At 32.0% G+C, this 14,278-nt stretch overlaps 1 protein-coding gene across 1 annotated transcript; it reads left to right on the top strand.

Annotated features, from left to right (window-relative positions):
- Nucleotides 1-768: 768 nt before the first annotated feature.
- On the top strand, nucleotides 769-3,270 carry LOC113774449 (cytochrome P450 71A1-like). Its single transcript, XM_027318983.1, has 3 exons — nucleotides 769-1,023; nucleotides 1,947-2,014; nucleotides 2,488-3,270. The coding sequence occupies exons 1-3, from the start codon at nucleotides 769-771 to the stop codon at nucleotides 3,119-3,121; spliced, it is 957 nt and encodes a 318-aa protein (XP_027174784.1). The 3' UTR covers nucleotides 3,122-3,270.
- The last annotated feature ends 11,008 nt before the right edge of the window (nucleotides 3,271-14,278 follow it).

Here is a 14,278-nt window from a genome sequence, read left to right on the forward strand (position 1 = left end):
TAACCCAAGATAATGAGGGCATTTGTGGAATACACTTGTTTCTCTCTCCAGCTACTAATTTTTTATTGTTTGTATTTTGAAATTGGGTCTATTTTGGCATCCCCTATTTAGTTTTATGGGAGGTTTGTGGAATTTCAGAAACCACAGGGGAGGGGAGTGAAACTGTCAGAAACCTCAGGGGAGGTTTCTGAAATTATCCCTAAATTTTATATACACTGATGATATATACGTTATCACCGTTAGATCCATGGTACATGTATAATATTTGAATTTCAAATTTAAATTTTATATAATTGTTATTCATCTAAAATTGATGGTGTATATACTATCGTTGTACAAAAGATTAATCCATATTTTGTACTGTTCATACTTAGGGAGAGATTTAAGATTATATGGGACAAATATAATATGGGTTATTATACGTTTGTATATCATATGAATTTTTTAAAAACACAATTAAAAGTTCAGCTTTAAAATATGAGTTTGAAAAAGTTATGCATATAAATTCGTATGTGAACAGTGAGGACATATTTCATAGTTATGAAAGAAAGAAAAGATAAATTACTTGTCAAAATAGTAGTTAGATTTTTTGTGATATTTTAAAAAGATTGTTACAATAAAATAAGATCTTTGTGAAACAAATAAATATAAAGGTGAATTTTACTAATTCTTAAAATTAACTAATATAAAGGTGGTTTTGGAAAAAGGTATGACGAGGAATCCCAAGAAAGAAAAAGATTTCACTTTCTCATGCACGAAGCTGAGGCAATGTTGGTTGCCTTCTATTTCTCTGATTATTTTCCTACAATTGGTTGGCTGGATAAATACACTGGGATGCTATCTCGACTGGAGAAAGTTTTCAACAAGCTTGATTTGTTCTACCAAGAACTCATTGATGAGCACCTAGATCCAAATAGGCCAACGTCAATGGATGGAGACATTATTGATCTCTTGATTCAATTACAGAAGGACAGATCAACTCCGTTTGATCTGACTCTGGATCACATCAAGGCCACGCTTATGGTAATAAACTAACTCTTTAACATACTATTCCAATACAGAGTGTGATATACAGGTTCTATTTAGTTTTTTTTCTACTTCAAATTGCAATCATATCTTGTGAAAAATAATGCTACTTAATATGAATAAGATACAATTTAATTTTGACAAAAAGCTAGACAAAGTGCTATTTATTTGTTTTTCTATTTATATCCTTAAGTTAATTGGCATTATTATAGGCAAAAACTTGCATAGACTTGATTTACAGGCCCACATGTAGACCGAGTGGTGCGATTTATGCCACGCCACTACATGCCAATCTCCCCCTCAATCCCAAATTTGCTTCCTAGCCTCCGTGATTCCCCAATCATCAGCGTCTATCTCTTCCTTAACTACTACTTTCCCCCAAAATCACCGGTTCCTTCCTACCCTAATCATCATCACCATATTATCAGCATCCTTTCATTACTTCCTCTCTCTTTCCTCCCCAAAAGTTGTAACCAGTTTATTCCTCCTTTTTGCCTTCATCGGTACCATCTCCACCGAAACCATCACCATTCTCCTTCTTTGTGGTTTCTTTCCCTCTTTCATTTCCTGAGATGCTTAGGGTTTTTTTTTTCGGTGAATTCATAATTATTTAAGGAAAACAAAAAATAAAGCCAAAATAACAAACCAAATCCAATCAGAAATTTACCAAAAAAGAAATCTGAAGGCATGGGGCGGGGGTTTTTGGAAATTTTACAAGGCTGAGATGGAGTTTGGCAGGAAAGCAAAAAGAAACCTGACCTGAAAAATTGTTGCTATTAGATTTTGATGTGTACTTGTATATTGTTCAAAAGAGGAATTTTAAAAAATTGAGAGAGACGGTAGTGCAGAGCCTTGAAGTCAAACAAGGTGATAGATGAAAGGTAAAACTCAAGTGAGGAATGGAGTACATGAACTTGCAGCTAGTTAATGCTGAGGAATATATTGAGGGACAGTTTACTGGAAATCTTGGAGAGATTCTTGATCAGATGTAACAATATTCTCTACATGCTTTGAAATAGCATGTAGAGATTCTTGTTCAGATGTATATTGAGGGATGTTTCTAGTGAGTTGTGATGATGTGGCAATATCACCATCACTCGGTCTACAAGTGGGCCCGTAGACCGGGTCTACACAAATTTTTGCCACTATTACATAACAACTCCAAGTTCAAATTCTGATGTGTTTTGGGTCTCCACTAGAATTGGATCGGATGGGAATCTTAATTTTGTCTTACACAAATGTTGATTCATTTCAATTGGATACAATTGGTCTTGATGAACAACAAGAATTTGAATCAGCCTTTTTTTAGAAAAAAAAAAGAAATTATAATATTTTCTAAACATCACATTCCAAAAATTTTACAGCTTTACTGTTCAAAAAAATTTCTGAATGATCTTCAACCGAAGCACATGAAAATATTTAGGCTTAGGAAATTCATTGATGATTATCTTTTTCTTTTTTTTTCAAAAAACAACTGCAGAACGTATTTTTGGCCGGGTCAGAAACTTCAGCAGGTGCAGTAATCTGGGCAATGACAGCCCTTATCAAGAACCCTACGGCACTGGAAAAAGCTCAAAACGAAATCCAAGAGGTGCTTGGAGAGAAAAAAATGATAGAGGAAGATGATACTCAAAAGCTTCCCTATCTCAAAGCAATCATCAAGGAGACCATGAGATTGTACCCAGTTGCTCCTCTTTTAGTCCCAAAATACACAATGGAAAGTTGCATCCTAGACGGGTATGAGATCCAGCCCAAGACTACCGTTTACGTGAATGCTTGGGCAATTGGAAGAGATCCTGAGTACTGGGAAAATCCACATGAGTTCTTGCCTGAGAGATTCTTGAATAGTACTATAGATGCAACAGGGAAACACTTTCAATTCATACCGTTTGGGGCAGGCAGAAGAAGCTGCCCAGGATACTACCTGGGAGTAGCAACTGTGGAGCTTGCACTTGCTAATCTTTTGAACTCATTCAATTGGGGATTGCCTTCTGGAGTGAAGAAAGAGGACATTGATACTGATGTTTTACCTGGTCTTGCTATGCTTAAGAAAAATGCCCTGCGACTTGTGGCAAAGAAACGTGTGCCTTTGTAGTGAAAAAAAAAAAACATGTTAAATGGGATCAGAATGTGTGGTTCATATACAATGTACGGCCATTTGAGGAATTCTTGCTGTTTTGGTCTTCAATTTGGTATCATCAGATTTGAAATGAAAGAGTTTAATATGTTGAAACAAATTTTTAAGCAAACTGTGGTATGAAATCTTTGACCCTTTTTGTAAATGAATTCATGGAAGATGCTTGAATGCAATTAGGTCCTCAATTATTGGGACTTGGGGAACAGTTTAGAAAACCAAACAATGTGATCCAGAATCATCTCTGATAAGCATTACGTAAAGAATGCACAAATTATTTGCAAAGAAAGTGTATTCTGTAAACTCAAGGACCATGCGCGCAGTTGGGATTCTTGATGATAAATAGCTCAGGACATGTATGGTTCATGTTATCACTAATTAGTATATATCATTGATGATTACTGAAATGGTTTTAGTGATGACATTGATCCAAACATTTGTGACAAAAGACAAAGCCGTCACTAACTCTCTGTCTGTCATTGACAAAATATTTCATCAATAAATATTGATATTCATTGACGACTTTCAAAGTTGTCCCCTGTACACTTTTATCGATGGGCATTCAATGATGACCTTGAAGTTGTCAGCAAATTTCATCAGTGACCACTTTTCCTTTTTGTCTAACAAGAATTGAGTGACAGCTCATTAGTGACAACTTTTTCTTTTTCTGTGACAAAAATTGATTGTTACTAATGACCAATGTCTCAAAATGCGTATTTGGAGCAAGTCCCAGGGCGAGCCTGGGGGCGAGGCATTCCCAAATTGCCCTTGGGCAGTCGAATGGGGCATTAGTGTCATAGGGCATTCGCCCCAAGGATTAGGGCAAACGCCCAGGCTTTTCTGGTGAGTTTTTCTTTTTGAGGCGTAAAAAATGTATGTCTTTAAAATTCCAGCATTTTTTCCTTTTTCAAACTCCCGAAGAGCATCTAAACTGGATTTTCTCTTCACATGCTTAAGGAAGTTGAGACCCTCAAGCTGAATTTGCAAGTTCTAAAAACTTTTCTTATGTTAGATTACAAATTTAAGTTGGCAAACATGGATGTTAATTTGGAATTTAATGATGCAAAGGAGGTGAAACTTCAAAACTTTGTGCTTCACAATGAGGATACTCTAAAGAAATAGGCTAATTGATTAGAATATAGGTGTAAAAAAGAAAAGTCAAACACTTGTGAATCTGACAGAATCCATGTATAAAAATATGGGTACCGGGCTGAGACAGCCCGGCACCTGACAGAAACTTTTTTTTTTTAAACATGTCAGGTGCCGGGCTGTCTCAGCCCGGCACCTGACACATTTTTTTTGACAAAAGATGTCAAGTGCCGGGCTGACACCTGACATCCAATTGAGTGAATTGCAATTCATCCAATTGAGTCAATTGAGTGAATTGCAATTCACTTTATTTGTTAAGCTAGTTGATAAATGCAATTCACTTTAATTAGTTTAGTGGATTAATTAGTTTAATTAATTGAGTGAAGTAATTTTAAGAGATTCGATTAAATGCATTTAATTAAGGTGATGGTTTAATTTATTATTTATTAAATATTCATTTATTTGTTATAAATGATTTAATTATTTAATTATAATGCATTATTTGTTGTTATTTGTTATTATTTGTTGTTATTTAATTACACTTTATTTGTTGTTATTTGTTATACTATTTGTTATTATTCGTTGTTATTTAATTACACTTTAGTTGTTGTTATTTGTTATATTATTTGTTATTATTTCTTATAATTATAGAATCGCAATTATTTATTTATTTGTTATAAATTATATATATTTGATTCAATTAATTAATTATTCAAATAAGCATATTAATGAGGTTCTAAAATGCTATCAACACTCATCTCTAATAGGTATAACATGTCAAGTGATAATTGCTTGGTCATTCAAGTATATTGGGGTGAAAAAATTATAAACGAAGGAGGGTCAATTTCATATGATCCTTCTATACCGAAACAAGTGTTGTTCCTTACAGAGATGGTAGGTTATGATGATTTGGTAGACAAAATATACAATCTTTTGGGTTTAGATCGGAATCTTCTGGGTAGACAAAATATACAACCTTCATTACATGTTTGCTAAATATCAAATATTATAATATGGGAATTTAGCCTTTTATTATTTGAATGCTTATCATTATTTTTATATCTAGCCATTTCACCGTTGTCACGCTATGCATTTTTTCCTCTTTTTTTGGTCCTTTTTTTTATATATTGCACAATAAATTTAGTTTTACAAAATTATAGTGAACATTAAAAATTACATAAAAATTCTAACAAATAATTTCTCAACAATTTGAGAACTACATCTTATTACAAAATGAATGGTATATTTTGTTTGAAAAAATTTTCATAGTTTAACATTCTATAGGAGTAATTAGTGATTTTGCACAAATCTATTTTCTTCTTTTTCTTACGTTTCAACTTTGAAATGTAAATTAATTAACTTAAATTTCAAAGTATTTAGTACTTCAGGTCGACTCAGCTTTTTATTAAATTTTTTTCTTGTTTTGGTTTTTTGATTTTTTTTTGTATGGGAGATTTATGAAATTATCCTCACAATACAAACTACGAAAAAAATTCAAAACTTAAATAGATGTTCTATTAGTATGCATTATGTTCAATTGGTAAAATGCAAAAATTCAATATAAGTACCAACACGAGAATGAATACAAAATCTAAAATGTTTAGGGTTTAGGGTTTTGGGTTCAAGGTTCAGGGTTTAGGGTTTAGGGTTTTGATCTTTAGGGTTTAGGCTTTAGGCTTTAGGGATTAGGGATTAGGGTTTTTAGGTTTAGGGTTTAGGGTTTAGTGTTTAGGGTTTAAAGTTTAGGGTTTAGGGTTTAGTGTTTAGTGTTTAGGGTTTTGATCTTTTGCATGATGCAACGTGTCACAAATTGCGATTGATAATTACTAATCATATCACAATTTCAGCCTTACGATATTTTCTTGCGAATAAAATGAGAAGCTATAAATGAAAGAGGAAAATTCAAAATTAAAAGAATATGAATACTAGATAATTGTATTTCAAGTCAAGTGATTTGAATTCTACTGGGAAAGTTTCACTAAGAAATTTTTGTTATTCGGCACATTTTGTTTGGTAGACTTATTAATTTTTTTTTATTTTTCAGAAAAATTCGGTCAGGTACCGGGCTGACACAGTCCAACACCTGATAGATTTTTTAAAAAAATTTCCTGTCAGGTGTGATTCTATAATTATAAGAAATAATATAACAAATAACGACAAATAAAGGGTAATTAAATAACAACGAATAGTATAACAAATAACAACAAATAAAGTGTAATTAAATACCAACAAATAATGCATTATAATTAAATCATTTATAACAAATAAATGAATATTTAATAAATAAAAAATTAAACCTAATTCATCACCTTAATTAAATGCATTTGATCGAATCTCTTAAAATTAATTCACTCAATTAATTAAACTAATTAATTCACTAAACTAATTAAAGTGAATTGCATTTATCAACTAGCTTAACAAATAAAGTGAACTGCAATTCACTCAATTCGATGTGAATTGCAATTCACTCAATTGAGTGAATGTGAAATTCACATTCACAATTGGATGTCAGGTGCCGGGCTGACACAGCCCAGCACTTGACATCTTTTTTTTTAAAAAAATGTGTCAGGTGCCGGGCTGAGACATGTTTTTTTAAAAAAAAAGTTTCTGTCAGGTGCCGGGCTGTCTCAGCCCGGTACCCATGTTTTATACATGGACTCTGTCAGATCCACAAGTGTCTGACTTTTCTTTTTTACACCTATATTCTAATCAATTAGCCAAAGAAATAGGGGAAGGACACCTGCTTTAATAGTCAAACCTCACAAATATCATTTGCTAGTGCCCTCAAAAAGAGTTTTCGCAACTGTAATACACACACACACATACATATACATACATACATATATATATATAATAATAATATTTTTTTATATTTTTAAAATATTTAAAAACAAAAATTGTGGGGCTTATGTCCCACGCCATGGGACTTTTGCCTTATTTGAACAAACATAGAACTCCCTGCCCAACGCTTTCACCTTTTAAAATACCGCTAATGACCAATTTTGTTGTTGTGACAAGCTTGATTTGTTCTATCAAGAATTCATTGATGAGCACCTGGATCCAAATAGGCCGATGTCAATGATGCAAACATTATTGATCTCTTGCTTCAATTACAGAAGAACAGATCAACTCCGTTTGATTTGACTAGCACTGCAAACGAATCGAGTCTAGAGTCTAAGCTCGGTCAACATCGAGTTTGAGTCGAACTCGAGTTTGAACTCGAGCTCACAAATAATAAGCTCGTTAGTTCGCGAGCTGGCTCAAGTTCGATTATATATATATTTTTTTTATTGTAATAGTAAAATTACATATATATCCCTAATATTTAATTATTTGTTAAGAACAATTATTATTTTATTCATTTTTAAAAATAAAATAATTATTTTATTTATTTGTTTTAAGCTTGAACTTGACATTTTGAGCTTGTCGAATTCAAGTTTGAGTTCGAATTTCGTAAAATTAAGTTGAGACTCGACTTGATTAGGCCAAAACTCGACTCGATTCGACTTATTTGCACCCCTAGATCTGACTATGGATCACATTAAGTCCATGCTCATGGTATTAAACTAGCTCTTTAACATACTATTCCAATACAGGGTGTGACTTACAGGTTGTATTTAGTTTTTTTCTCTACTTGAAATTGGAATTGTGTCTTATGAAAAATAATGCTACTTAACATGAATAAGATACAATTTAATTCTGATAAAAAGCCAACACAGCCTTATTTATTTATTTTTCTATTCACATCCTTAAGTTAACTAGTAATAGGTCACGTGCTTTGCACGTGATTATAATATCATAAAATATAATATTTCGTATATATTAAAATTTATTTGTGAAAATTTTTAAAAAATTTTAATATTTGCATATTTTTCTATTTTATTCTTTTTTTTATTTTTTTAATAAGAAGGAGGTCTTGAATCTAGGACCCTCTACTTATAATCCCTTCCATCTTACCATCCAACCCAACTCTCTCCCTATTTTCTTTTTTAATAAAATTTTCATCTTCTTTAATTAATTGTCCTTAAAACCAATATTTTAAAAGGAAAAAATGGTTCACTAAATGTTGTTTCAATTCATATAAAATCTCTAGAGAATTTTAACAAATGAGGATACATTCGGTCTCTTTCAATTTATAATAACGGTTTTAAGGAAAATTAATTAAAGAAGATGAAAAATTAACATTTAAGAAAATAAAGATTTGACCAAATATGAAATGATTTGACAAAGGTATCAATATTTTGAATGGTATATGTACAATATTGATAATAATAATTATTTCTTTTGGTTTTTCGCTTTTCCAAGACAAATAAATTATGATAAGATAACTAATTTTTTTATTTTTAATCAGATATATTAACAATTTTTAATTTTTTGTTTGTAGTTAGGATGACCTGAATTTGCATGCTAACCAAACGTTAATTGTTTGCCAACCATTGGGGTTGACCTAAAGATCAGAAAAGATTTCTTAGAGTTCTCTCTGATGTTAGGTTCAGGATTCGAATCTTATACCTAACAATTAGGGATGAAAAGAACGTAAGGAGGGATGGGAAGGTAAAAATGAAATAAAAATAATTGTTCACAAAAATATCAGTTGCATGCATTATGATTATTATTTTTCATGTTACATAAGTTGAATTTGTCATTTGCTTGATGAAATTCGTCAATATGAAATCATATGCACTATTTTTTGAAAATTGAAGAGATATATATTCTTTGAAGTTGAACTCTTTGTATTATTTTGTGTACTATTTCTGTTAATAATGGAGTATAAATGATCCACCACATATCAATTTTTTCTATCTAATTGTTCATTTCTTGAGAATTAAAATATTGTTGGTCGAGATAATTGAGTTTTTCTCTTTTTTTTTTCTTTTCTTTTTGAATTTTTTTGGACAGAATCCAACATAAAGTACAAATGACAAAGATTCTATTATTGTAAGAGAACCTTGTTTTGGTATTAATAGTAATATTTTTCAAGATTTGAAAATTTAATTAGGCCGTGACTAATCAAGAATTTTTAATGGAAAGGAAAAGGTGAAAATAGAATGCAAAGAGACACATTAGTTTGGAGTGTTATATTTTGTTTATTATCTTCATAATTCAACTTTAATCAAGGTTACTGATAGGTTGTCGAAACCTGTACAATAATAAAAATAAACCTAATTGCCAATTAAAGTAACCAAAATCCGATTCCAAGTACTGGAGCAGGGACTCTAGGTGTGCAATGGATTACTTGATTCACCCTGTTCCCGAAGAGTTTGCTTGATCCGATATACCCGAATGGGATGGCTTTTTTCACAAATAATTATGAATTCGTAGACAAGGCAAGTAGGGTCGTATCTTCAGGGATTGGGGGTATTTGTCTCTTAAGAAATCCAAAGTAACACGGGGGGTGTTTTTGTATAAACGATGACAATCAAAGAAATTCGAATAAAAATAAAAATAAATAGCTAACTAGAAATTAAATGACAATTCACTAAAATTAGAGTAACAATAATTAAAGGTCTAGCCAAGAAATAACTTCAGCAATGGTTCACCTAATTGATCATCGATGCACAAGCAATTCCAGTTATTTATTAATAAATAGGTTATAATTGCCAAACGAGCGATAGCAGTCAACCTCTCCTTACTGTGTCGATGATTAAGGTACGCCCATTAATCACTGTTCTAATTGAGAAATAATCTTAGGTACGCCCGTAAGATTTAATTCCCCAATTGCCTTACGTATTAAAGGAGCCCTATTCTAACCATAGTTATTAAACCCAACTCGGGAGGGAACCCGGCGAATGAGGTGGGTGAACGGGTTACTGGTTCAATCAGTGGGTAAGTGGTTGAACCGGTAGGTCACTAAATATATTTAAATATTATATTTCATAATTTTAAATATAAGATATATGATATAAATTGTAATAAATAATGTCATAGCAAATGCTCATATAATTTAATTTGCTATAAAATAATTAATTCATATAAGAATCAATAAAATATAAAATTATTTAGTAATACACCAAACTTCAAGTATAAAATTTTATCTATGTTTAGTGTAATTACCTAACTTATTTATAAATTTTAAGTGCAAAAAATTATTAAAATAATATTTGTTTTTAAAATGAATTATGTAATATGATATTTTTGAAGTCCATTTTATAACTTATAGAGTTTAGGGGTCATGAATTTTTATTAAAAGATTCCAAATAAATTTGTTTTAGAGAAATAAAAAAAAGATAAAATTGATAACATGTTTATATATTATAAGTAAGCAACCTTATCATCATATCGTGAAGTAGCCTAGCGGTATCCTCGTTGTTCCAATAGCCAAATGTCCAAGGTTCGACTCCTAGTATGCGCATTAAAACTTTTTTGCGGGTTTAAGACAAAACCGGCCGGTTCCGATTTAATCCGGTTGAACTGCCGATTCATTGACTAGTCAACGGTTTGATTGCTTAAATGATCGAATGTAAAACCCAACCCGATCCAATGGCCGGTTCATCGGTTTGATCGGTTCGACCGTCGGGCCGGGTTTAATAACTACACGGATTTAATGCTCTAATTGATAATAGATTATCAAGTTAACTAATTATTCGGATCCAAGACAATCAATTAATTAAATAATTATAAGTACTGCAATCAAGGAATACGCGAATACCAATAAATAAAAGAAAAAGATAAAATTAAATCGATCTCGTAATTTTTAGATGAACCAAAGTCTCGTTATTCCTTGACTAGAATGAAAAAATTAGTTCATATTTGATCCAAAAAACCCATACAAAATTGAAGAGAAAGCAGCGGCCATCGTCCTTCGAAATTGGGAAAATTCAATTCGTCCCACTATTGGAAAGATAGCAAAGTTACAAAAGTGATTGATTGTTTTCACTTCGTCTGACATCCGCAGAAGGAAAAGAAACTACTGAGAACTAAAAGGAAGAAAAGTCAAAGTTCTCCAATTTGCTCCTGACATGCGTGAATTAAAGCTACCCAAAGCTAACCAAAGAAAAGTCAATAAAAGCAACTCCAAGTAGTGCCTATTCTCTACGCCTATTTCCTATCTAAGTCTGGCTACTGTGCGGCGTCCCTTCCCCGAAGCCGAAGACTCCAACCCATTCCTTTCTCTTCGTGAACGCCGTCTTCCGCAAATTACCAAAAAGGGGGTGGCTTCTTGATATTCCAAAAATACCCCTAGACGCCTGCTGCTTGAACTCTTTCCTGATGACTGTCAAATTGGCACTTGTTATGGTATTTTCGTTCTACTCCCTGAAATAAATGCGAATTGCCAAAAGTGAGTAGAATGTAATAATTAATCCACATCAGTTCAGGTAATAGGGGAAATTAATAATAAAATAAATGATAAAATTGCAACCTATCAGTTACAATCTTTTTTCATAACTACAATAGTTATTGCTATTGATAAGTGCATATTTTACATGTTTTTAAGTGTATTTTATTAGTTAGTTTTAGTGTTTTAATTACTTTTATAGCTAATTAGTTAGGATTCTAGTGAAAATATGCATTTTTTTTTTGCATTTCTATGGATTTTTAAGGTGAAAACTTCATGTTTTTATAGGTTTAATAATTCAATCATCAATTGGAGTGATTTGAGAAAATAATTGGATGATTGATGATAGTTTGAAGTGATAAAAAGAGAATATGAAATGCAAAAGGGGAAATGCAATCAAGAATAAAAGGAATCAAGTTTCACAGTTTTGACACCTTGTGGTATTTCGACAATATCTTGAGCTACAAGTATCGGATTGAGGTGATTCATGAACCATGTTGAAACTAAGAGATAAATCTACATTTGGTATGAAGATATTGAAGTCCAGTTCTGTCGTTTTCCTTGTTAGAAAGTCGAAATATAGAAGTGCATTTTCATGGCCGAAAGCTGAAACAGAGTTTTGATCAATCAAGGGTATTTTGGTCATTTATCAGTCCACAGAGCTCCAAATTAGATGATTCTTCATGCATTGGAAATCTAATTCAAAGGGCTACAACTTTCATGTTTTGCACAATTGTTAGTTCAGCCTCCATCATCAAGAAAAAATTAGTGAAATGTAGTCTAGAGAAACTCACCAAAAATGTAGTCTTCACTAGAGTTTCCTTAGTTCATTAGTTAGGTTAGTATAGTATAGAATAGTTTAGGAAGTTATGTGTGTTATCCACTCTTGTGTATTGGCTAAATTAGGATGAAGATGGAGATGAAAAAGGAGGAGACAAAGCTCATGTGACAAGGGTTATCTCTTCTCCAACTCTTTATCTTTTGTATTGGATTCTTAAGTATGGTTAATATGCAAGTTTTGGATTTGTGTTTCAATATGTTTTTTTAAAGTTTATGCCTAGAGTTATGGATGAACTTGCTATATCTTGTTAGTGATGTTTATTTGGTTATTTGATTATATTATTTTGAGCAACTTATTCATCACTTTTGCTCATCTAATTATGATCAACTGGCCATTAATTATGATAATCTTAAGGTGTTATGTTTGCAATGAAAATTGAAATTTAGCACTAGTTCAAGGAAGTGATAAACCTAGGAGGAGTACACTCACGAAAGTAGAGGTGTACCTTGGTGGCTTTTGTGACTTGTTTCATGTAATTTCTTTGAAGGAATGAGCTTGTAGTTAGTTTCATAACTACGAAAGTAGGTATGAATTAACTATAGGTATAGTTGATACACCGGCGAAAGCGGATATCACGTACATTAGGAAATTATGCCATAACTAGCCAAGATAATAGCATTCGAGTAACCCGTAATGTCATTTGCAAGAGTAGTTAGGAATTCCATACCTTTAGGAGCTTTTTATTGTTATTTTTATTACTTTTATTTGATTTTTATAGTGTAGATTTAATTTCTTGCGCTTATGATAGTCTAAATAATAAAAGAATTCAAAAATCATCGGTAATTGACAATCTTCCCTATGGGATCGACACCTAATACCCCTATGCTCAATAAATAATTTGTATACTTGTGAAAAATCGCGTGTGGGGTATTTAGGAATTATAAATGTAAAACTTGACTGTGGAATGAGTTAATTGATATATGTATACCCCGCGCTTGTTAAGTTTTTGGTGCCGTTGTCGGGGAAGATTTGCTCAATATCTGTGCTAATAATAACTTTATTAATTTAGACGATTTTTTCTTGATTTTCTTGTTTTCGTTGTATTAAGTTGCTTAATTGTTATGTTTAGTGTCTTACTGAGTCTTTATTTGTATGTCTTTATATGTGCCGAATTATCTATTTTTCTTGACTAAACTTGTTTTTGAGTTACCTTGAAGCATGTTTAGGGGTTCAAGAAAAGTAGAATGCTTGGGTGGACAATGCTTGAGAAATGGAAGATCGGCTATGGATGATCGTCAAGTGCAAAGTTCCTAGAATAGAGGTAACCAAGAAATTACCAAAGGTATGTCTTTCGAAGATGATTTGAGGTGCTTAAAGGCTAAATGCGATATTATAACGTTAAAAGTTCGATTGAACACTATTACGAATATGCTTGAACAAAAGAGGAATGCTAATGTTTTTAATTCTTATCATGTGATTTGTGACTTGTGTGGAGGTTATCATGATACTCATACATGTATCCAAACACAAGATGTGGATTATTATGATGAATTTGGGCATTATAATTCTTGTTTTGATCAATGCAACCCTAATTGAGACAGTTCTTATGCTTACAGTTGGGATAATCAATGTGCATATAGTGATTCTTCATGTTTTTATGATTATCAACCCGAATGTGTCCAATATGAATCAAAACTATCTTGAGAATTGGCAATAGAAAGATTAGCTAATGCATATTTACCTTGGGAATTAGAAGTGAACCATTAGCTAATAATTCTAATGCATCTTGGGAGTTAGCTATAGAAAAATTTTCTAATCAATTTGATTTAGTTATAGAAAAGCTAGCTAATGTGACCTCCGATCGTTTTGCTAGAATTGAGGAAAGATTAGATGAATTAGCTTCTCACTTTTGCAGATTACAAGAGCAATCGCATAAGTTGTGTGAAGTTATTTTTTCTAATGATATGCACTA

This window comes from Coffea eugenioides, chromosome 6, assembly GCF_003713205.1.
Source record: "Coffea eugenioides isolate CCC68of chromosome 6, Ceug_1.0, whole genome shotgun sequence".
Taxonomy (NCBI): Eukaryota; Viridiplantae; Streptophyta; class Magnoliopsida; order Gentianales; family Rubiaceae; genus Coffea; species Coffea eugenioides.

Coding starts and splice junctions, on each gene's coding strand:
- LOC113774449 (XM_027318983.1), top strand. CDS start 769: ATGTTGGTTGCCTTCTATTTCTCTGATTATTTTCCTACAATTGGTTGG. Junction 1,024..1,946: donor ACATCAAGGCCACGCTTATG/GTAATAAACTAA, acceptor ATGAACTTGCAG/CTAGTTAATGCTGAGGAATA. Junction 2,015..2,487: donor GGAGAGATTCTTGATCAGAT/GTAACAATATTC, acceptor TTTTTCTTTTTT/TTTCAAAAAACAACTGCAGA.